Here is a 26,029-nt window from a genome sequence, read left to right on the forward strand (position 1 = left end):
CGAGGTAATTTTCGGATAGTGCACTCAGTATAATGTCACTCGATGCTCTGTCCCTACCACCCGTCCTAAACATCTGAGTGTCCCAGTCTATATCTGGTAAATTGAAATCTCCACCTAAGACCATAACATGCTGAGAAAATTTATGTGAAATGTATTCCAAATTTTCTCTCAGTTGTTCTGCCACTAATGCTGCTGAGTCGGGGGGTCGGTAAAAGGAGCCAATTATTAACCTTGCTCGGTTGTTGAGTGTAACCTCCACCCATAATAATTCACAGGAACTATCCACTTCTACTTCACTACAGGATAAACTACTACTAACAGCGACGAACACTCCGCCACCGGTTGCATGCAATCTATCCTTTCTAAACACCGTCTGTGCCTTTGTAAAAATTTCGGCAGAATTTATCTCTGGCTTCAGCCAGCTTTCTGTACCTATAACGATTTCAGCTTCGGTGCTTTCTATCAGCGCTTGAAGTTCCGGTACTTTACCAACGCAGCTTCGACAGTTTACAATTACAATACCGATTGCTGCTTGGTCCCCGCATGTCCTGACTTTGCCCCGCACCCGTTGAGGCTGTTGCCCTTTCTGCACTTGCCCGAGGCCATCTAACCTAAAAAACCGCCCAGCCCACGCCACACAACCCCTGCTACCCGTGTAGCCGCTTGTTGCGTGTAGTGGACTCCTGACCTATCCAGCGGAACCCGAAACCCCACCACCCTATGGCGCAAGTCGAGGAATCTGCAGCCCACATGGTCGCAGAACCGTCTCAACCTCTGATTCAGACCCTCCACTCGGCTCTGTACCAAAGGTCCGCAGTCAGTCCTGTCGACGATGCTGCAGATGGTGAGCTCTGCTTTCATCCCGCTAGCGAGACTGGCAGTCTTCACCAAATCAGATAGCCGCCGGAAGCCAGAGAGGATTTCCTCCGATCCATAGCGACACACATCATTGGTGCCGACATGAGCGACCACCTGCAGATGGGTGCACCCTGTACCCTTCATGGCATCCGGAAGGACCCTTTCCACATCTGGAATGACTCCCCCCGGTATGCACACGGAGTGCACTTTGGTTTTCTTCCCCTCCCTTGCTGCCATATCCCTAAGGGGCCCCATTACGCGCCTGACGTTGGAGCTCCCAACTACCAGTAAGCCCACCCTCTGCGACTGCCCGGATCTTGCAGACTGAGGGGCAACCTCTGGAACAGGACAAGCAGCCTTGTCAGGCTGAAGATCAGTATCAGCCTGAGACAGAGCCTGAAACCGGTTCGTCAGACAAACTGGAGAGGCCTTCCGTTCAGCCCTCCGGAATGTCTTTCGCCCCCTGCCACACCTTGAGACGACCTCCCACTCTACCACAGGTGAGGGATCAGCCTCAATGCGGGCAGTATCCCGGGCAACCACAGTCGTAGTCCGATCGGGGGATGCGTGGGACGAGCTGGCCGTCCCCGACAAACCCCCATCCGGACCCCCACAGTGATGCCCATTGGCAACAGCCTCAAGCTGTGTGACCGAAGCCAACACTGCCTGAAGCTGGGAGCGAAGGGATGCCAACTCAGCCTGCATCCGAACACAGCAGTTGCACTCCCTATCCATGCTAAAAACTGTGCAAAGAACGTCTGAACTAATCTACAGAGAGCGCAAACAAAACGACACAAAATTGAAGCGGTTATTAAAATACAAGATTGCCTAGTAAATGCAGTAATGCTGCCACTTGTGCACTGCTGACACACTGCTCGGCGGCGGAAGGAGACTACGCGATTTAACACTATTCGAGTACTAAAACGTGATGCTACAACTCTCAAATACTATAATACGCCCGAAATTTATGAATTAAACAATGCAAGTACCAAAAACACGCAAAGAAATTAAGAATTAAACTATGTAACAAATGAGTGAGCTAGGAGTATACGACTTGCTGCTGCAGCTGCTTATCCAACGGCGGCAGGGAGCACACTGACTGTGACCAACCGACACTGGCCGTTCAAAACAAAAACAGTTGACAGACGACTACGCGAATTTACACTATTCAGGTACTAAAACGCGATGCTACAACTCTCAAATACTATAATACGCCCGAAATTTATGAATTAAACAATGCAAGTACCAAAAACACGCAAAGAAATTAAGAATTAAACTATGTAACAAATGAGTGAGCTAGGAGTATACGACTTGCTGCTGCAGCTGCTTATCCAACGGCGGCAGGGAGCACACTGACTGACCAACCGACACTGGCCGTTCAAAACAAAAACAGTTGACAGACGACTACGCGAATTTACACTATTCAGGTACTAAAACGCGATGCTACAACTCTCAAATACTATAATACGCCCGAAATTTATGAATTAAACAATGCAAGCAAACCTTTTCACATGAATCACCTCAGTACAAATGACAGCTTCGCCGTTGTATAATTTCTAGGGAGTCTTGTTTTCGGATATTTGACCAAAAACAACCCACAATGTTCACTTTTAACTGATTCATGATTCATCAGAAAGCAAAATAACTCCAACATCTCCTACGAAAGGTACACATAAGACTAATTTTGTCAACACTTATTTTCTAAGCCAACTTAAAAATCGTGTAGTCCAGCCTGACCCATTCTAGTGTTGAACGGTGCACCGTACCTCTTCATTTTTAGAAATCATGCTTTTTGCATTTCTTCCTTTCCCTTGTACGCTTCCCGGCAGGGCTTTCGTACTGAGTTACGGAATTCTCAGAGGCGCTCGTTCCCCCGCTCGTTCTCCTTAGAGCATCTTACATGATTTTTTTAACTTTTTAAAATTTTTATTGCTGATATCCTAAACGTAACGGCCTCTATGACTGAGCACAACCTAAGCAATTCTTATATTCCACTATACTTTATTTCTCTCTTTTTACATCTTCTGCGTTTATCGATGCTTCGCGCATTCCTCTTCATTACTTTTACTAACAGTGATATCTATTCCGAAATGTACACTCTCCATATTAACCACACTGTCTGTCTACCCTCACCTCTCTCCCTCCTGTCCTAGTTACACCATATCTCTTCAACTACCTTTCGCCATTTACATCTTGTAGGTTTTTCATGGCTCCATCACGTCACTCATTTCTTCAGCACAACGGGAAATCTTGCTTCTTTTACCCAATGAACAAGTAATCCAAACAAAGAAGGAAAATGTTGCGTTTTCCTTCATTGACATATAGAACGTAAGCAATAAAATAAAGAAATTCAATTTCATCAAGTAAACGCTTTTCTAGACTGTTCTTCTGCGTTAAGGGAAGTTGGCTCAAGTTGCATTGCTGACCTCAAGCGGGAAATCGCGTTGGGTCCGTAGCGCCAGATCGGTGCAAGAAGTATATGTTCTTTCCAAAATTGGACGACTTCTCTAATCTAAAGTAAATCGAAAAGTAAGTGGCCAGTTGTCCTCTGTTAGCAAAATACAATTTGCTTACTTTTCGCGCAGACCATTTAATTACATTATAAAAGTCCAGCCTTATAAGACCCCCCTCTGTAGCAAAGACAGCCTGTTCGTTATATACACAACATATTCAGGCCACATTTTGCTTTAGATATCTGAACAGGTGAAAGTCACACATGCTAAATCTGACCAATAGTGTGGGTGTCAGAACAGTTAGTACTTCAAATCCTTCAATTTTCTAATGGTCAAAGCACTTTGTGTGTGACGTATTGTCGTCAAGAAATTCTGATTTATTTTCCATATATATATTGTTGTTTCAGGAGACCTGCATACTTCTGGTCAGTTATTGTTGTTTCCTTTACAAAGTGATGAATAACGAAAACACTTTTTGCAGCCCATAGAACACTTCATTTGAATAATGATCAGAGTAAAAAGATATCCTTGATAAGATTAGCTGACATATTGCTATCTTCACCAAAGTACAGAATACGAAGTGAGAATAAACGAAAAAAGACAGTAGAGCAGCAGCACAAATGAGAATAGCTATAAACTTAATATTAATATTGGATATTACAAAGCAGACGAATTCTACTACGTTGGAAGCAAAATAAGCCATGACGGACGAAGCAAGAAGGCCATAAAAAGCAGACAAGCACAGGCAAAATGGGCGTTCTTGGCCAAGAGGAGTATACTAGGATAAAAAATAGGCCTTAATGTGAGGAAGAAATTTCTGATTATGTACTCGTGCGTCTGGAGTTGAGCACTGTATAATAGTGAATAATGGACAGTGGCTAAAACGGTACTTAAGAGAATAGAAGAATTCGAGATGTGTTGCTACATAAGAATTTTGAAAATTATATGGACTGATAAGGTAAGGAATGAGAATTTCCTGCGCAGAATCGTCGAAGAGAGATACATTCGGAAAACAATGACAAGAATAAAGGACAGAATGATAGGGCATGTGCCAAGACATCAGCAAATAATCTCCGTCGCACTAGACGGACCCATAAAGGGCAAAGACTGTAGGAGAAGACAGCGATTGGAATACATCCAACAAGTAATTGAGGACGTAGGGTGCTGAGATAAATACGTAGGTTGGCACAAGACAGGAATTAGTGGCAGGCCGCTGGCCATAACCTTTTGACAGACGAAATACACTTATAGACTGATCAGCCAGAACATTATTACCACTGAGCTACTGTCGATGTAAATCCGTCCAGGTGACGGCCGCGTCACCTGGCGAGGAATGACTGCCAGTCAGACATACGCACGGTGCATGTAGTACGAATGAGTCGGTCCATGTGTAGAAATGTGGAAGGCGCCCGATCTATGTGGTCGAGGACACATTGTGATGGCCCGAAGGTTCGGCACGAGCATTTCAGAAACTGCACGACTTGTCGGATGTTCGAGGAGTGCTACGGTTAGTGTCTTCAACACGTGGCGAAACTAAGGTGAAACGACGGCCAGACATCGTGGAATTGGGCGGCCACCCCTCGTCACAGATGGCGGGCGTCATAGGCTGTGCAGATTGGTATAACAGGACAGATAGCGAGCTGCGGTGGAACTAACATCAGATTTTATTGCCGGGCAGAGCACAAGTATGTCTGAACACACAGTGCACCGACACACTCCCAACGACGGGCCTCCGCAGCCGACGACCCATGTATGTGTCAATGTTAACACCACGACATCGGCAACTACGGCTGAAATGGACACTGGCACACTGATGAGTCCAGGTACCTACTTCATCATGCCGATGGGAGGGAGCGAAGCCGTCGTCTTCCAGGGGAAAACCTCCTTGACGCCTGTACTGCCGGACGGAGACAAGCTGGCGGCTGCTCCATTATGCTATGGGGAACATTTGCGTGGGCATCCATGGGTCTGATGGAGCTCGAGCGAGTCACAATGACGGCCAAGTACTATGGTACACTGGTTGCAGAACACGTCCAGTCCTTAATGACGATCATGTCTCTCGACTGTGGCGACATTTTTCAGCAAGATAATGTGCCATGTCACAAGGTGAGGAGGGTGATGGCGTGGTTCGAGGAAGAAAGTGGCGAGTTCCAGTTGGTTTGCTGACTCCCCCAATTAACCAGATCTAGGAAATGATGGAACGTGGCGTCAGAGTTCATCGCCCTCCTTCGCACAATTTACGGAAATTAGGTGACTTGTGTGAGCAGGTGTGGTGCCAACTCCCTCCAGCGACTCCCTCCAGCGACCTACCAAGGCCTCAATGCTTCCATGCCACGACGCGTCTCTGCTGTTATCTGTGTCGGAGGTGGACGTACCGGCTGTTAAGTACCTGGTCATAATGTTCTGGCTGACCAGTGTATAATTGTGGTGCAAAGGCTGCCAATTTCCATCCACATTTTTGGACAGTGTTGCAAATCTGGCACTTTTCTATACAGCTATGGACCAATACACATTTTAGTTGATACTACCTTTGATGTACTACCCCGAAACTACTTGTTTGTCTTCGTACAAAAGAACTTCACCCTTCCGCACCCTTCATTACCGAAATCTACGATTTTTGACGTGTAGCAGTTGCAGTAGTCCTATATGTAGAAGACTCAACTTCTTTCGGTGCCTCTTTACATCAGATGAGTTGTTAACATGATACAATACGCCTAAAGCACGGAAAATCTACAAGTCGGAAGAGAAGTAAATCGATAAGTAAACGCCTCACGATGACTGCAACAGAAACTCATTTCGATATGCAGTACGTATTTCGTAGTAATATGGAGTCGTAGTTTGACTTAGTGGAGAGCTATTGCATGACGGACAACGGGAAGCAGCCTTGGAATAGGAGGGCATCGGTTGCGCGGCGGTCAAGGGCGCTGAATCACTGGGCCAAGCCGTGCCTGGTGAGGCAGGCCGGGCCGGGCACACAGCGCGCATGCGCCGCAGCAGCATTCCTTACCAGCCAATCAGCCAACAGGTAGGCTTACGGCGGAGGCTGCTCACCTTCGGGGCTCTGCGTGTCCCAGGGTGCCGCTGATAGGCCTGCGATGGAATTCCGAGGACACTTGATCACGGTCAGCTTTATCTACTCCCCTTTTCAGTGCATTAGCCCAAGAATTCGAGCCAAGCCGAATAGTAAAGCACACTCAAATAAGCACCACGAATGATTTATCCGTATGGAATGGAAATTGGTAGATGACACGTGCATGTACAGACAATCAAATGATTGCACTTTCAGGAAGACTGCCAAAGAGAAAGAGCTTTACAAATTAAGCAAGTCAGTATTGCTCAACCTCTGGTCTATAGGCAAGCAGTTATTCGACTTGGCATTCATTTACAGAGTTATTGGATGTCCTCATGAGAGACATCGTGCCAAATTCTGCCCAATTGCCACGTCCGGTCCTCAAAATCCTGAGTCGGTTGGAGAACCCATTCTTTTCATTCGGGATGAGATCGGCGACCTTTCTGGTCAAGGTATGGTTTGGTAAGCACGAAGACAAGCGGTGGAAACTCTCACCGTGTGTAGGCGCTCACTATCATGCTGAAATGTAAGCCGAAGATGGCTTGCCATGAATAGTAACAAAACTGGGTGTAGAATATCGTCGACATTACTTCTGTGCTCTAAGAGTGCCATGAATAACATTCAAAGGGGTCCTGCTATGAAAATAAATGGCTTACCAGACCATCACTCCTGTCTGTCGTGCCGTAAGATTAACTGGACCGTCTCCAGTCACGTCTTCACTGGTTATCGTCACTCAGTTCGAAGAGGGACTCGTCACTGCCGACAGTTCTATTCCAGTCAGTGAGATTCCAGGGCGAATATGCCCGACATCGCTGCAAACCGTCTTGCTGTACGGAGGTCAATGGTAGCCACCACAAGGGGTGCCTTGAGGTCAGCGCGCTTTCTGTAAACGGTCCCAGCGATCAATGAAGCGCCACTTGCACGCCGGATCCATGATCGTGATGAAACCGGGTCCCTCAGAGCCTTTATGGTGATTTCTCGGTGTTCACAGCTTCCTTATTGACGTTTTGTCAACGATCTTGATGAAACTTGGTAGGTATTTAGAGGGAACAAAATAATACAGTGCTGATGTTTTCGTTTTTGTCCACATTCACTTTTAAGGGATAAAACACACGCCACAACGTAATTTGGCTCATTAGCGTAACAGGGAGTACCTTTGAAACCATGATACATAAAAAAATCTTAAAATGTAATTGACATTATTGGCAACTCTATAATCAACTTCGTAAAACTTTCAAATTTTCAGAAATACCCCACTAGCATTAATCAGTTCTGAAAAAAGGAACCTGTAGTTACAGATTAATTTAAAGAAGCTTTCAGATCATATCCATCTATGTGTAATAAAGATGTACACAATGTGTTATCAGAATATTTTCAACATACCCAATTAAAATATCTCAGCATTCATTATTATTCTATATTTTTAACTAATTTTTGTTTTATGTTTTAAATCGTTATTTCACATTTTGGATTAATTTTTTTTAGTTTACCGTTCAGACAGATAAATTTTGATAGTTTAATATTACAAGTGACTCATTATTTAAACGATTTTCTGGAAAGAAATGATTAAAAGTTAATGCTTTTTAACACCATGCACATAAAATGAATAAAATTTCTTCACATAATATGTCAACAGGCAACACAACATAAAACAAAATACAGCAGAATTCTCAAATTTTATCAGTGACAAAAACCGTATTGATTATCATATTCATTGTTGAAAAAACTTTGTGAGAAGATTTTCACAGAGAGCACTGCTGAATGATTATGATGTCAGTCTCCACTTCAGAAACAATACAATCAAGCTGCTGTCATTAGTACATAAAAAATTCTCGTTGTCTGGCTTTTCCAGTGTACTGAAACATGCCTGGTATGATCCAGAATATTTAGAGCATTGCCCACCACAATTTGAGAATACTGCTGGATTTTGATTTACATTGTGTAGTCCATTGCGTATATTATATGAACAACTTTCGTTTATTTTTATGTGCATGGTGTAGAAGAAACAATTAACTTTTAAACATTTCTTTACAGATAATCATTATTGTAATGATTTTGTACCATAATCATTCATTACTCATTATTTTCATTTAACAAAATAAACATATGAGGAATGGTAACCTAAAAAACAAAAAACATGAATGTTCAATGTAAAATAATAATTTAAAAGCTAAAACAAATATAAGTATTTCAAATAATTATAATAGTAATGAATATTGATTTATTTTAGATAGGTATGTTTAAAGTTTGCCATAATCATGTTATGTATTGTGATTCTTGAGTTTCTCCCGGCGTATTTGATAATCAAAATATCCACGGGTATGCTGCCGGTCTATAGTGTCCAACGGGCACAATATTTCGGCGATCAAACATGTCGCCATCATCAGGTGAACTGACGGACTGAGCTCCTGTGAACGTGCCGGCACGGAGATCCGTACGCTATGGCTGCTCAGAGGGAACTGGGTTTGGTCGCGGCGGCGGCCGATTTAAATACCCTCCGCCCGCGGCGCGCTCCCTCCGCCGTCCGCGCCCAGCGCCACGGTCGCGCGGTGGAACAGATTGCGACGGCGTCTGAGATGACGTCGGTGTGATGGCTCTCTCCGCCGTGGTCGTCACAACTATACGTCTGCTCGATTTACTCTTGATTAACCCGATCGCTGGTTCCCAAGCCTTGCTAAGATTATAGCCACAGTCCCGGTTTATGAGGTCGTCATTGGTGCGAATTTCGATGGCCTCTCTAACAACGCTGTCCCAGTATCTCGACGTCTGTACCAGAATCCTCGTGCGGTCATACTCCATGGCGTGATTTTCCGACAAACAATGTTCAGCGACCGCCGACTTGCTCGGATACATCAGTCGAGTGTGCCTCTCGTGTTCACGGCATCGATCCTCGACGGTACGCATCGTCTGACCAATATACGACTTGCCACATTGACACGGAATCTGGTACACGCCGGCCTTCCTCAAACCGAGGTCATCTTTGGCGCTCCCCACCAGTGCACGAGTTTTATTTGGAGGACAAAACACAGTTCCGACCCGGTGTTTCTTCAGAATGCGGGCGATTTTCCCCGAGAGTGCGCCTGTGTACGGAATAAATGCAATGCCTACCTCCTCCCTCGTGACTTCATCCATCTCAACAGGTTGTGCTGCAGTGGGTGGGCGGAGAGCACGTTGAATCTGCCACTCTGAGTACCCATTTTTTCGAAATACAGTTCTCAGATGTTCCAATTCCTGGGGTAGACTCTCTGCGTCAGAGATAGTGCGCGCCCTATGTACTAGAGTTTTAAGTACCCCATTCCTCTGTGAAGGGTGGTGGCAGCTGTCTGCATGCAAATACAGATCAGTGTGCGTAGCCTTCCGATACACCCCATGACCTAGGGTGCCGTCAGCCCTTCTCTTGACCAAGACGTCAAGGAAAGGTAATTTACCCTCCGTTTCAGTCTCCATAGTGAATTTGATGTTGGGGTGCATGGAGTTTAGATGTGTAAGGAAGTCAAGGAGTTTATCCATACCATGTGGCCAGATGACGAACGTGTCGTCCACGTAACGGAAAAAGCAAGTAGGTTTCCATACGGATGACGACAGGGCTTCCTCCTCGAAATTCTCCATGTACAAATTCGCTACCACCGGTGAGAGTGGGCTACCCATGGCGACTCCCTCCGTTTGTTCGTAGTATTCTCCATTAAAAAGAAAATACGTGGAAGTCAAGACATGCCTAAAAAGTTCAGTGGTCTTCTCATCAAACTTCTGACTAATCAATTCTAGTGACTCTCGCAGGGGTACCCTCGTAAACAAGGAAACGACATCAAAACTCACCATGATATCTGACTTATCCAACCTGAAGCTATCAAGGCGTTTAACAAAATCCACGGAATTACGGATGTGATGAGGGCATTTACCCACATAAGGACTTAATATTCCCGTCAGGTATTTGGCCAACAAATATGTAGGTGCCCTGATGTTGCTGACAATGGGGCGTAATGGTACCCCTTCTTTGTGAACCTTCGGGAGTCCATATAGTCTAGGCGGTACCGGACCTTGGGGTAACAATTTCTTAGCGTCACCCTCCGGTAAATCTGCGTCTTTGAGAAGCGCCCTCGTCTTGTTCTCCACCTTCTTTGTAGGGTCAACGCTGATCTTCCGGTAGGAATCGTCATTTAGCAGGCTCTGCATCTTATCAGTGTAGTCCTTATGGGAGACAACAACTGTAGCATTGCCTTTGTCAGCTGGTAAGACAACAATTTCAGAGCGCTCCCTGAGATTGACAAACCACCCCTGCAAGTTCCGTGCAAGACTGTCATCAATTTGAGTGGCATGGTGTTGAGTGATGATGCGGTTTCGGTTTTGCAGAGAGGTCTCAACTTCGCTCCCACCCCCAAGTTCACTCCGGTCGCAGAAATTGTTAGTGCTGTTGAACAGGTTGCAGCTCGACTTCCGCCAGAATCAGCCGAGGAAATACGTCGTGAAACTTGTCGTGCGTTGACGAAATCCAAGCCGATGAAGTCAAATATCAGCAGTAAAGAGAGGGCGGCCATTCGTGATCTGAGGGAGCGCTCTGAAATTGTTGTCTTACCAGCTGACAAAGGCAATGCTACAGTTGTTGTCTCCCATAAGGACTACACTGATAAGATGCAGAGCCTGCTAAATGACGATTCCTACCGGAAGATCAGCGTTGACCCTACAAAGAAGGTGGAGAACAAGACGAGGGCGCTTCTCAAAGACGCAGATTTACCGGAGGGTGACGCTAAGAAATTGTTACCCCAAGGTCCGGTACCGCCTAGACTATATGGACTCCCGAAGGTTCACAAAGAAGGGGTACCATTACGCCCCATTGTCAGCAACATCAGGGCACCTACATATTTGTTGGCCAAATATCTGACGGGAATATTAAGTCCTTATGTGGGTAAATGCCCTCATCACATCCGTAATTCCGTGGATTTTGTTAAACGCCTTGATAGCTTCAGGTTGGATGAGTCAGATATCATGGTGAGTTTTGATGTCGTTTCCTTGTTTACGAGGGTACCCCTGCGAGAGTCACTAGAATTGATTAGTCAGAAGTTTGATGAGAAGACCACTGAACTTTTTAGGCATGTCTTGACTTCCACGTATTTTCTTTTTAATGGAGAATACTACGAACAAACGGAGGGAGTCGCCATGGGTAGCCCACTCTCACCGGTGGTAGCGAATTTGTACATGGAGAATTTCGAGGAGGAAGCCCTGTCGTCATCCGTATGGAAACCTACTTGCTTTTTCCGTTACGTGGACGACACGTTCGTCATCTGGCCACATGGTATGGATAAACTCCTTGACTTCCTTGCACATCTAAACTCCATACACCCCAACATCAAATTCACTATGGAGACTGAAACGGAGGGTAAATTACCTTTTCTTGACGTCTTGGTCAAGAGAAGGGCTGACGGCACCCTAGGTCATGGGGTGTATCGGAAGGCTACGCACACTGATCTGTATTTGCATGCAGACAGCTGCCACCACCCTTCACAGAGGAATGGGGTACTTAAAACTCTAGTACATAGGGCGTGCACTATCTCTGACGCAGAGAGTCTACCCCAGGAATTGGAACATCTGAGAACTGTATTTCGAAAAAATGGGTACTCAGAGTGGCAGATTCAACGTGCTCTCCGCCCACCCACTGCAGCACAACCTGTTGAGATGGATGAAGTCACGAGGGAGGAGGTAGGCATTGCATTTATTCCGTACACAGGCGCACTCTCGGGGAAAATCGCCCGCATTCTGAAGAAACACCGGGTCGGAACTGTGTTTTGTCCTCCAAATAAAACTCGTGCACTGGTGGGGAGCGCCAAAGATGACCTCGGTTTGAGGAAGGCCGGCGTGTACCAGATTCCGTGTCAATGTGGCAAGTCGTATATTGGTCAGACGATGCGTACCGTCGAGGATCGATGCCGTGAACACGAGAGGCACACTCGACTGATGTATCCGAGCAAGTCGGCGGTCGCTGAACATTGTTTGTCGGAAAATCACGCCATGGAGTATGACCGCACGAGGATTCTGGTACAGACGTCGAGATACTGGGACAGCGTTGTTAGAGAGGCCATCGAAATTCGCACCAATGACGACCTCATAAACCGGGACTGTGGCTATAATCTTAGCAAGGCTTGGGAACCAGCGATCGGGTTAATCAAGAGTAAATCGAGCAGACGTATAGTTGTGACGACCACGGCGGAGAGAGCCATCACACCGACGTCATCTCAGACGCCGTCGCAATCTGTTCCACCGCGCGACCGTGGCGCTGGGCGCGGACGGCGGAGGGAGCGCGCCGCGGGCGGAGGGTATTTAAATCGGCCGCCGCCGCGACCAAACCCAGTTCCCTCTGAGCAGCCATAGCGTACGGATCTCCGTGCCGGCACGTTCACAGGAGCTCAGTCCGTCAGTTCACCTGATGATGGCGACATGTTTGATCGCCGAAATATTGTGCCCGTTGGACACTATAGACCGGCAGCATACCCGTGGATATTTTGATTATGTTATGTATTGCTTATTTTTCAAAAATGGTATTTGAGAAACAAGTTTTATTACACAACTCCATGTGCTGTTGAAGTTTCTTTAATTCATGTTGTAACAAAAGTTTTCATTTTTTAGAATTAATTAATGGTACTGGGATGTTTTCGAAAGTTGTAAATTATTTCAAAAGTTGATTATACAGTTGGCAGTAATGTTAAATACATTCAAACTCTTATATAAAACACATTTGGTACATACCAAAGATTCAAAGACACTTCCTCTAAACCTAATATGCCAAATTATCTTTCGAGGTACGTTTTACCTAAAAAATTAAAATTGGTCAGTAACAGAAGAAAACATATTGCATTATTTTGACTCCTCAATGTACTCATCATGTTTCATTAAGATCTTTCATTTACACCTGGAGCTATTCTCTTATTTGGAAGAAAGTTTTGTTTGAACAGAAGTGAGCAGTAAGAATATAAATGGTGTTCACCTAGGGTGCCTCTTCAAGGAATTGAGCATTTTAATTGCACCATTACAATGCATAGTGTCTTCATAGCTACAACGCTAGAGGATAAAATTACTTTTGTTATCCATTATTACATCTGTCTGATGCTTAGAAACTAGTTCAGTATGCAGTAAAGTAGCCTTGTGTAATTTTCCCAGTACCATAAAATGTTTGACATGTAGCAAAGCAAGTTTAATCTAGCCTAGAATCATTTCTTCCAGACAACTCGTTCTATTCCATGTATTCCGTAGACGAATTTCTATTTAAAAACTGGTAACCTATTGTTTCTTCTGGACACATGGTTCTATTCCATGTATTCCACAGATAAATTTCCATTTAAAAATCGACAGTGGGAAAAGACTCTTTTTTAAGTTTGATAATTTGAATAGTACTAAAAATAATGTCATTAAAGATTAGAAATAATTTTATTAATGACTGAATATAACATCATTAATGTTAACGTGTAACATTTGTATATATCCTCAAAACCGACTTGTTCTTCCTCATTTCGATGTAAGAATCGTGCAAACGCTTTATGGAACTAAATAGTAACTAAATGACTAACTACCTGTTACAAAATTGCAGTGATTTTCACAGCAGTGTCGTCAAAATAATGTAAGAAGTTTCCTACTTTGAAAAGCAGTACTGCGCCACTGTGTAACACTGTAGCCCTAGTAGAACATGAAAACCCACTACATGTCACTCACATGTCAGTGCTGCTAGCCACAGCCTGTGATAAATAGCAGTTAGAGGTATGAAGGCAATGGAAAATAGTTGTAGAGAGATAATTTGAACATTTTTATGGATACTAAACCATACCAGAATAACTTTTGATGGACAGACCAAGCCTTTAACAAAAGCTGATTCAATGGGATCCTTAGAAATAGAACCAGTCGGAAGTCTGATCTTGTACTATGATTGAATACATTGCTAAAATGTCTTACAATTTCTTTGCTCCTATTAAATGACTGTGACGTCCCATTATGCAACAGGAAATTCCTTTAAAAGCGCGCTTCCTCCACCACAACGTAAACAGATGCATTGCACAAACTTAACTAGCATTGTATTCAGTTGTGGAAGTTCTCCTTTCATCTATTCAGTAATTGCGAATGTGAATCTATTAGACACACAAATAATAAAGGTGTAATGGGTATAAGTGCAGATATTTCTATTGGTGAGTAACAACGGTGTACTGAACAACATTATGCCAGCATTTCCATCATTTGCAGACTAATAATTATAGCTGCTATTTTTAAGTTGGTTGTTACCTCCAAGTATCTGTGGCAAGAGCTAGCCATTAGTGGTTATTGATTATTTTCCCCTGGGCAGCAGATCAGATGATGTGTGGATCCGTGGACGCAAAATGGTTAGTCCACACTGACACTCATATTCCAATTAGTGCTGCAGTTTCGGCCATACAGAAAGCATCAGGTCGTAAAGTTTGTGACGTGTTTGTGCAAAGACTGTTCGAGAAAAAACACCAACACACTGACGTGTGTACGTACTAAGGTTCCACTTATTAAAATATCTGCACTTATACCTGTTACATCCTGCATATTCGTAGCATGTTGTAAATATAAATATCATAGCACGTAAATAGTCCCTCAACAGAATTAATTGTGAGTCCACTATTGCTTGAGATTATCCATGCTATTCGGAAACGCTGTGCACATAGACAGATTTATCACAGCACATCAAATTTTTGTGTAGCTGTTCTTGTACTCTCTGTTTTCTGTTCTACTTAGTACAAATTCTCCTTAGTACAGATGTAATCAGAAGAAAATAAAATGTATGAAGTTCAAATGTACACTAAACCTGAATAAAGGACTCGCCATCTGCCATCTAGATGACCTTCTGCAAATGTGTATTAAAGTATATGGGGTACGGTACGCGTGTGTGATTTTCTGTATTTTTGTTGCCATCTAATGTTGTCAATAGATTGTGTCCTCATTTCTACCTTCATTAAATTCCGTTTTCTTCTCTAATGTAGGTCGAAAGCTTAACTGCTCTGTACATTTGTGTCAATAGTCCAGCACAGCGAATAGTCTAATTTAATATAAGGATAATAAGTTGTATGTAAGTAATCACTAATTAGTTCGGTTTTGCTTTCTGTTACAGCTTCGTACATTCACGTCTGCAAGAGGAATGATCCTAATATTAATAACTGCGTCAAGAAGTCTGTGGAACAAATTCGACCCTATTTAGTAAGAGGTGAGACCATGATGTATATGTGACATTGATGTATTTTAAGGAAACAGCGCTTCTTACAAATGCACACTTCAAACATCTACGAAGATCGGCCAGTGACTGAAAGCATTAAATTTAATGCTGTTTTGGTTCACAATAAAATGAACTGGAATTTACGCGACACATAGTCGTAATCGTGGAGAACAATTGTTCCGAATTTAAAATGCATAGTTTAAATGCTATGAACAATTGCTCATGTTCGGCACTGCATATTATTTTCTTGATTTTGTCCGTACTACCCGTTCCCAAAATTTGGAAAACAACGAGCTGTGTTTGTTTCGCAGTATAGAAGATAAACAAAATACCTATAGCCCTCAAGGTAAGCATTTTGGAGCCCCTGTTTACTACACTTTTTTTCTTGTTTTGGTGTAAGGAATCTGTCCTCAAAGTCTGTAAAGGGAATTCAGTTACACACAATATAAAGTCTGTGACGATGTACTTTGGTTTTCATTCAGTGTGCTGGCAGATGCCTAATATACCATCAGTACAATTGATGTCTGCAGTGTGTATTCGGTGGCCCCCAGTTTGCCAGCTAACGGCGTTCGCCTTGCATCTTCGGTATAGCTACAGGCCCAGTATCTGCCTTTACTAAATGTATCAAGTAAAATTCTTTGGCTTTTCGTGAATGTGAATCGGGGTTTCACTGTCAGCGTTCATGGATTCTGTCGTGATCCATCCCCTAATATGTACGACAATGCTGGTCATTTCTCAAACACTGCAATCCTGCCCTTTGATGAAGCGACGCGAATATATTTTTAACCTAGTGTCAACCCCGTGTCCTTACTTTGACACAATTTGATGAATGGTTCGTTTTAACAGATAATACAGGGTCCAGTCACATTAAAGTGGCCACCGCCTATTTTCGACGTCAGTGCACTCATTGTCGTCCTGTGGACGTGGAGCGATTTACCTGACGTCTGAAAGGGCATGATCATTGGCTTTCGGGCAAAGGGTGGGGGCATTTCCGAAACGACTACGTTTGTAAACTGTTCGTGTACCGCCGTGGTTAAAGTACACTGCGCGTGGCAAAATAGCACTACTCAAACAGATGAGGCAACTGTGTGCACCACGGGCCATAGATGGCGGGGTGAATGACATCTGCGGATATGTGCACGGGCAAATAGACGCGCAACTGTTGAGCAGCTTACCGCCCACACGAACCAAGGAGCTACCAACAGTGACTCTTCAACAACCGTTCGGCGACGTTTTTGCGTATGGGCCTCTGCAGCAAGCGCCTGATTCGTGCTCCCGTGTTGACTGCTGTTTATCGGCGACGAATGCTGGAATCTGCACGCCAGTACCGCAACTGGACGTCCACTGACAAGGGGAAGGCCTCAGACACGGCCAACCGATTCAGCTCAAATTTGGCAGGTCGCTTGTGTACAACCTAAAACGAAGGAATCTAAGATATTTTGGGTCAACACCCCAGAAATTTTGAGAAAATCACCCGTAAAGGTTATGACGAGCAATCGACTCAAAATTGGCGGAATCGATAGATAATTGTAAATAGAGCATTTTTCATCATCAGGGATAGGGTCCGAAAATTGATACTTTTCCAGAAATGGAGGTAAGAAACTTTTACAACTCCCACTTCTGTACCCACATAAGTAAACGCTTTCCGCCGACAGCACCGATAGCGCAACGGCCAAGGTAACTGGCTGGGACTTGCAGAACCCGGGTTCGAATCTCGAAGAAACCTAGCGGATGTTGTTCTTTTCGTTTGTATTTTTCCATATCTCAATTAATAGGAATAGGAGGGTTAATAAAGTAAGTATTATTATCATTCCTTATTGATTTACTTACCTTATTAACCCTCCTATTCCTATCAACTGAGATATGGAAAAATACAAACAAAAAGAATAACATCCGCTGCGTTTCCTCGAGATTCGAACCCGGGTTTTCCGATTCCCAGCCAATTAACTTGGCTATTGCGCTTTTTTTTTAAAAAAATCTCATTTTGTTCGGTTTTGTTCGTTGCATCTGGTCGGGGCGGGCGTCGTAAGACATCCGTTTAAGTTCATTGTTGCTCGATTAGCTCAGTTTTTTTTTTATTACAGAGGGCTGCTAACCCTCTGACCGAACACGCTGAGCTACCGTGCCGGCTAGTTATCGGCGCTGTCGGCGAAAGGCGTTTACTTGTGTGGGTACAGAAGCGGCAGTTGTAAAAGTTTCTTTCCTCGATTTCTGGAAAATTTTGCGTTTGCGGCCCCCATACCTGATGATGAAAAATGCTCTATTTACAATTATCTATCGATCCCGCCAATTTTGAGTCGATTGCTCGTCATAACCTTTAGGGGTGATTTTCTCAAAATTGCGGGGGTGTTGACACAAAATAACTTAGAGTTCTTTGTTTTAGGTTGTACACAAGCGACCTGCCAAATTTGAGCCGAATCGGTTGGCCATGTCTGAGGCCTTCCCCTTGTGAGTGTCGACAAATGGCCTTTGTCGATTAATCACGTTTTATATCCCACCAGACAGATCGCCATTGACGTGTAAGGCGTGTAACGTCTGAAAGCAAACACAAAAACCGGAGGAGGGACACAATGGTCTCGGGAATGTTTTAGTGGCATTACCTGAGTGCTCTCATCCTTCTGTAAGGCACAATGGATCGAAACAAGTGTGGATCTTTTCTTGGCCACTATCTCCACAGGTACGTGCAGTTATTTATTCCTTCAAAGTTTACCAGGATGAATTTCTCACACTCCGATGGCCACCATACTCCATGGATTGAAACTCTATCGAGACTCGGTTCACCACCTCCATCAGGCTATTCGCGCCGAAAATCCTCAAACGAGAAACGTAACGCAGTTGGCGACGGCACTGGAGTCGGCGTGACTCCACATCCCTTTCTGCACCTTCCAGGACCTCACTGATTCTGTTCCTGCACGCCTGCGCTGAAAGAGATGGTTAAACTTTTGACAGGTGGTCACATTAATGTGGCAGGACATTTTACATTGTGTCTGGTTTATGTTCATAACTGCGGAGTGCTTGTAATTATAGTTACTGATATAAGACAAATATTTCAATTTAAACTAGCTTCAGGCCACACTCACACATGTCAGTACTTTTGTAATAGTGCGCCTATGGTTAGGGCCATTTTGGAATTTTCCCCTTGAAACGTATTACTGTTTACATGAAACATCGTACAGGACTATTACTGTTTGTAATGGTGCACGCGTCTATTAACGTTAACTATTGTAACTAGTTAAACTTGAGCATAACTTCTTTAGTAACTTCCTACACACATCCTTACTTATGAGTTCAGTAATTGATATTCATTCTCTCATCTCATTTCCACTTCTTACTTATCATAGACATTCATCTCACCTTTAATATTCACAAGTAGTGAATATAATTCAGTTCCAGTCGAGTTGATGCCTACCTCCAATCACGGCGCAGCCAACTAGCTCACTCGACTCACAATCGACTTGTAAACGCATGCGCGCTTAATTTTAGAAAGTCGTATTGTCAGCACGACAGTGGATCGAGCGAGGTGGCGCAGTGATTAGCACACTGGACTCGCATTCGGGCGGACGACGGTTCAATCCCGTCTCCGGCCATCCTGATTTAGGTTTTCCCTTATTTCCCTAAATCGCTTCAGGCAAATGCCGGGACGGTTCCTTTGAAAGGGCACGGCCGATTTCCTTCCCCATCCTTCCCTCACCCGAGCTTGCGCTCCGTCTCTAATGACCTCGTTGTCGACGGGACGTTAAACACTAATCTCCTCCTCCTCTAGCACGACAGTGAGTTTCCCAAAGAACTTGATGCCAGGCAGATACGGTACGCTTCCAACGGGGTTGCCTCGGTTCTCCCAGATCTCCACCGCTAAAGCACTCCTTCACAAACTCCGACCATGAATGGAATGGAAGAAAAACCGTAACGTATGGTACAATAAAATAAATAGTCTCTTTAAGGCCTCTCACAATGATTCGAAAAATATGCAATGTGTTCGGAAATTCCCGTTACATACTTCTAGGACTTGTAGACTGGAGTGAGTAAATAATATTTGGAGCAGGTACTCATGTCAGGAAACGTACCGCTTTCCCTCTACGACGGTTTCAATTAAGATGTTTAACTCATCGACTTCTGCTTGAGGAACTGAATTAGGCGTGACGCAACACAATTATTAGGTAACAATTCGAAAGGAAACATAAAGAAACATCCATTTATCACTTAACCACATTTCTTTCAATTGACAAAAAAGTGGTTCAAATGGCTCTAAGCACTATGACACTTAACATCTGAGGTCATCAGTCCCCTAGATTTCGAACTACTTAAACCTAACTAACCTAAGGACATCACACACATACATGCCCGAGGCAGGATTCGAACCTGCGACAGTAGCAGCAGTGCGCTTCCGGACTGAAGCGCCTAGAACTGCTCGGTCACAGCGGACGGCTCAATTTACACTTAAACATTACGTGTTTACATTATTGCGAAACAATAAAGAACCCAGCGTACTGTATCTACAGAATCGTACTGATGAATTACAACAGCGGCTCGAAGCAGCGACAACCAGCGTTGTTACGAAACATATAGTCCGCAGCTCGTGGTCGTGCGGTAGCGTTCTCGCTTCCCGCTCCCGGGTTCCCGGGTTCGATTCCCGGCGGGGTCAGGGATTTTCTCTGCCTCGTGATGACTGGGTGTTGTGTGATGTCCTTAGGTTAGTTAGGTTTAAGTAGTTCTAAGTTCTAGGGGACTGATGACCTTAGATGTTAAGTCCCATAGTGCTCAGAGCCATTTGAACCATGTTTTTGAACGAAACATATTTTAGTACATACTCCCCATCCCACCTGGCGTTTCTTCAGTTTCCAGTGCAGCAGATCCTATTGCATATCAGGACAGGCACCTCTGAGACTTATCACTTTCCCTCAGTAGATGTGGACGCATTACACATCTGAACTGAAACCGTCATAGACCGGAAACGGTACGTTTATGGACATAGGTTCTTATTCCGAATAACACCCTGTAGATGTGAATGTGTGTACATGCATTACCAAGAGACATTAGTTTTAACGTCCCGACGGGACGAAGCACACGTTTACACTACAAGAATGTAGTGTAAAATCTGCCGTTTTGTTTCCAAAGAAACTGTTACTGCAATTACCTTCATCTAAGAAAACTACGGGAAATCTAAATGACGATGTTCAGACGGCAATGTACAAGTACACCATCATTCTTCCGAATTCTGGCAGGAGCCTCAGCAACTGCACTATCTCACTCGGCAGGTGCTCCGAAACACACTTTGATCTGCAAACGTTTTCGGTGAAGTCTGGACGTTCCGAAACAGTGCCCAGTGTTTGGAGGCCATCCTCAGCACAGCCGGGCAGCTCTGTACGCCAGACACGATACGGTCGAGTCGTGTGTGGGCCGACCTCGTCGGATGCCGCAACTGCCGACGGCAGCGTGCATACGAATCGCTATGTTACCTCACGACCCCTCCTCTAAGGTCGTCGTTTGTCCTGGCAGCAGACACCTCCAAGGAATTTTCATGGTTATATATATATAAACTTTTATGTATGACTGCACTTAGGTGACAAAAGTAATGAGATACCGTATAATATCGTGTCGGAGCTTCTTTGCCAGGTTTTCGTGTACGAACTGACCTCTCGATTATCCCCTACAAATGTTCTATTGGGTTCATGTTGGGCGATATGGGTGGCCAAATCATTAGCTCGAATTGTCAAACTGGTGACATGGCGCATAGTCATCCATAAAAATTTCATCCTTACTTGGGAACATGAAACCCATGAAAGGCTGCAAATGGTCTTCAGGTAGCCGAACATAACGATTTCTAGTCAATGATCGGTTCAGTTGGACCCAGTCCATTCCATGTAAACACAGTCCAGACCATTATGGATCCGCTACCAGGTTGCACAGTGCATTGTTGCCAAGTTGGGTCCATGGCCAGGTGAAATCTGCACCACCCTCGAACCCTACCATCAGCTCTCTTCCATTGAAATCGGGACGCATCTAACCAGGTCACGGTTTCCCAGCTGCCTAGGGCCTAACCGATATGGTCACGAGCCCAGGTGCTACATGTGATGGCGTCGTTCATCAGCTGTCATAGCCCATTCACGCCAAACTTCACCGCATAATCCTACGTGTACGTTCACCGTACATCCTACATTGATTTCTGCTGTTATTTCACGCAGTGTTGCTTGTCTGCTAGCACTTACAGCTCTACGCTCAAGCCGTTGCTTTCGGTCGTTTAGTGAAGACCGTCGGCCACTGCGTTGTCCGCGGTGAGACATGTTGTCTCTGATTTGGTATTCTCGGCACACTCTTGACGTTGTGGATCTCGGAATGTCGAATTCCCTAAAGATTTTTGAAATACAATGCCCTGTATTTAGCTCCAACTACCATTCCGCTTCCGAAATCTGTTAATTCCCGTCGTGCGACATCAATTCATCAGTCACCTGGAAGCAACTGACAGCTCCGCCAATGCACTGCCCATTCATGCTTTGTATACGCGATACTACCGCCACCAGTACAATTGCATATGGCTTGCCCGCGAAAGGCAAAGGTCCCGAGTTCGAGTCTCGGTCGGGCACACAGTTTTAATCTGCCAGGAAGTTTCATATCAGCGCACACTCCGCTGCAGAGTGAAAATCTCATTCTGGAAACATCCCCCAGGCTGTGGCTAAACCATGTCTCCGCAATATCCTTTCTTTCAGGAGTGCTAGTTCTGCAAGGTTCGCAGGAGAGCTTCTGTAAAGTTTGGAAGGTAGGAGACGAGGTACTGGCAGAAGTAAAGCTGTGAGTACCGGCCGTGAGTCGTGCTTCGGTAGCTCAGTTGGTAGAGCACTTGCCCGCGAAAGGCAAAGGTCCCGAGTTCGATTCTCGGTCGGGCACACAGTTTTAATCTGCCAGGAAGTTTCATATCAGCGCACACTCCGCTGCAGAGTGAAAATCTCATTCTGGAAACATCCCCCAGGCTGTGGCTAAGCCATGTCTCCGCAATATCCTTTCTTTCAGGAGTGCTAGTTCTGCAAGGTTCGCAGGAGAGCTTCTGTAAAGTTTGGAAGGTAGGAGACGAGGTACTGGTAGAAGTAAAGCTGTGAGTACCGGCCGTGAGTCGTGCTTCGGTAGCTCAGTTGGTAGAGCACTTGCCCGCGAAAGGCAAAGGTCCCGAGTTCGAGTCTCGGTCGGGCACACAGTTTTAATCTGCCAGGAAGTTTCAAGAGAGAGTTTACCTATAGATGGCAGCACAGACAACGCAACATTGAATTAGACATAATGTCTAATATATGTGGATTTTTCTTGGTGGCATCGAAGATCCAAACAATAATTTCTTGTCAGACTTTTCTAAGGAATAATATTCAGCTAATTTATCAGAGTGGCTGAGCATGTGAAAAACGTAGTACTGCACACTGATTTCTCTCAAAAATATGCTGTAAATATTGGGTGTTGTTGTTGCTTTCCCAAACACTATGGATGACTGTAATGTACAAGAACAATCTGCGGCAGATTTGTGAATTTACAAGTCCTTAGAGCGCTCTTTCATGTTAGTAACGTGAAGCAAAATTCAATTACAAGAAACATATTCAGTTGTAAGTAATGTTTCCAAGAGCATCGTGGTCAAATTAAGGTTCCTTTCATTCTTTTTAAAAAGTGAATTCTTGTACTGTCATTACACTGATTTCCCATTACCCTATTGCTGAAGTGAGCTGGCATGTTCCGTCCCTGCCATAATGTAGTTCCATTGCGGAATGAACCACAAGTGCTATTTTATTTGCTATGTCCGAAATTAAAGCCACATTGAAAATCCGATGAAGCTTCGCACAGATATGTTGCACTGTTTCTCTAGCATGCCCGGCGATCGTATCACATCGCTCGTTTCAGTTGAGAGCGATCAGTGAACACGTAAAGATGCCTAGAATGATAGAGTTTCGCGCCAAGTGTGAAGTTTTTGCTGTCAACCGCTGTGTCCATGCTGAGGCGTTCCGTCTGATTTCATGCGCCCACAGAACCTGACCGTCATGCGTGACATCAAAGTGCGGCAATGGTGCGGGAAAATTGAAGCAGAACGTACAAAGGTTCAGCATACGGATGATCTTGTTCAGCGAATGGATCAGGTGATATGAGAAAATCTTCTACGAAGGGCAGTACACAACAAACAAAGAGGAATGTTGTCTTCAGGCATTGTTCTTCTACATGATATTGTTCGGCCGCACACCTCAGCTGCAACAAAGACGCTCCTGCAGAGTTTCCGATAGACAATGTTAGACCACCCACCATAATGCCCGGACTTGGCTCCCTCTTATTTTCACCTCTTTGTTCACATGACCCTTTGGCTATGGGGACAGCATTTTGGCACATTCATCAAGCTGCAGACCAGTATAGGCAAGAAAGCACAGGCGCTTGCCTTCTATGACAAGGACATCGTAAAGTTGGTACAACGCTACGACAAACATCTAAGTCGGGGTGGCGACTACGTAGAGAAGCAGCTGGAAAGCGTAGCTAAATGTTTCAAATAAAATATTTTTTTTATTTTCTCTGTGCTTTCCATTCCGCAACTGATCGGACATGGAGAAAAATAGACCTCGTATTTCACACAGAATCAACTATTTCAAAGCTAGTGGGATCCTGACTCGATACTGATTATCGAACATTCTGATGTCATACTTATATTTATACACTTAGTAAAGTAGTCACAAAGGACTCAAAAAATTATGACAGATGTGATTTCATATTTACTGAGATAACATCAATTTGGATTTTCTTTTCGAAATGGAACTATGATGAGAGTATATTAGTTCTTGATTTGGTGAACTCGTTTAAAATAATGATGAGAACTACTTACTTTATTCATTAATGTAATGTTTGGTACATAATATATCCCTTGTTCCAACCAATAGATAATTTCACAAAATTAAGACTAGGAACAAATGCAAGTAATATGCACCACACTTCTTAGCTTCACAACAGTCGGCACTGTTGCTTCTGCACCTACGTTGTAACACTGTTATTTCGAATGCGTTGTTATGACGCAAAGCCTCGTCCGTTGAAGCTTTTTAACATTACTAATATCAGACGAAATGATTAACGTCTCCTCGAAAACCTACCGGCATATAAATACTGTTCGTAGATCTCTTTTTACAAAAATCGGCGTTAATCACTATCACGTGAGGCAATTCTTTTTTAAAAGTCATTGTTCAGCCAAAATATTTACTAGTTAATAACGATTCAACAACTGATTTGCCTACGTATTAAATTCCATCTTATTTTACTGCAATTCTGTCAGGCATAGCACACAATTTATCAATTGTCTCTAATTTCTGCAGAGTGTATTTCTACTAAGAATGGGTGAAACATCCAGTGGCGAAGATCATTCAACCCGCTAAATGCACAACACAAGCACCAAAATTTTGATACATTATATTGAATTTTCGCATCGATAACTGCTGCGCTGAGGTGAAAACCGCACAGTAGTGTCAGAAAAACATAACTTAAGCCTGTATCCTGTTAGGATGACAAGAACACTTGTTACTTAAAGAGCAAGACGTGGTTATTACTGTGGGTGAAGAAGCCTTACAAATACTTTTCGTATTTCAAAAGGCATTTGAAGGGAATTCTCACCCTGTACAAATAACTTCTCTTCTTGGTTAATTCGAATTGTTGATTTATTTTCAAACAAATTTCAAGTTATTCGCATTTTATCAAGACTAGGAACGTGGAGCAAACGTCCTCTAAACCAAATGAATGAAAAACTCTTGATAACAGATCAGATTTGATTAAAAACAAAAACAAAAACAAAAATATTTTTCAGGAACACTACATATCCGCAAAAAGGTGCTGTAACAATGGGAAAAATGTATCATTTCAAGTGTGAACTGCTGGAGAATCCACCTTATTTAAAAGATTTGGCAGTCCTGAGCTCCAACCGTTCCCTCGTCCAAACGTATCTAGCTCTAGAAAGCGTTTCAAAAAAATATGATGGTAGTCATGGATGGGTATTTCTCGATTGCCAGAGATTCTACAGATGTAAATCCTTTGCCTATTTTACGCAGGCATTCCTGAGTTCCACGTGCCGTCCATCGAGCCACTGGAGCTGAAGGAGATCATTGCGACGGGCGGTCCCACGCTGCGCATCACGGCGACCAACGTGCGCGCCTATGGCTGCAGCGACTTCACCATCAACCGCATGAGGTGAGTGTCGTAGGCCTTTTCTACCAGTTCTCTTCCATGCAAGGCCACCTACACTGTGTGATCGAAAGTACCCGGACAACCCTGTGTAATATGGAACTGACCATTAAAGGTCACGAGAGACAAGCCCGCCAGAATAAAAGGAGACGGTGAGTGTAGTGTTGTCAATAGAAGATACTAAAATGTAGACTTTCACGGCCGGAAATATCATGTCCATTATAATTATCCGGGCTGTTATGCCGTGGTCAGTTTATAAACTCT

At 44.1% G+C, this 26,029-nt stretch overlaps 1 protein-coding gene and 1 non-coding gene across 2 annotated transcripts in view; both read left to right on the plus strand.

Moving 5' to 3' along the window:
• The window catches only part of LOC126161837 (protein takeout), a 69,869-nt gene that overhangs the window by 24,998 nt on the left and 18,842 nt on the right, over positions 1-26,029 (plus strand). The window contains exons 2-3 of the mRNA XM_049917942.1: positions 15,491-15,583; positions 25,633-25,771. Of these exons, the coding sequence (XP_049773899.1) occupies positions 15,491-15,583; positions 25,633-25,771 (232 nt within the window). The remainder of the gene's footprint in view (positions 1-15,490; positions 15,584-25,632; positions 25,772-26,029) is intronic.
• On the plus strand, positions 22,400-22,474 carry Trnas-cga (transfer RNA serine (anticodon CGA)). The gene has a single exon. It is a non-coding gene; the product is annotated as a tRNA-Ser (tRNA).

Source organism: Schistocerca cancellata, chromosome 2 (genome assembly GCF_023864275.1).
Source record: "Schistocerca cancellata isolate TAMUIC-IGC-003103 chromosome 2, iqSchCanc2.1, whole genome shotgun sequence".
NCBI lineage: Eukaryota > Metazoa > Arthropoda > Insecta > Orthoptera > Acrididae > Schistocerca > Schistocerca cancellata.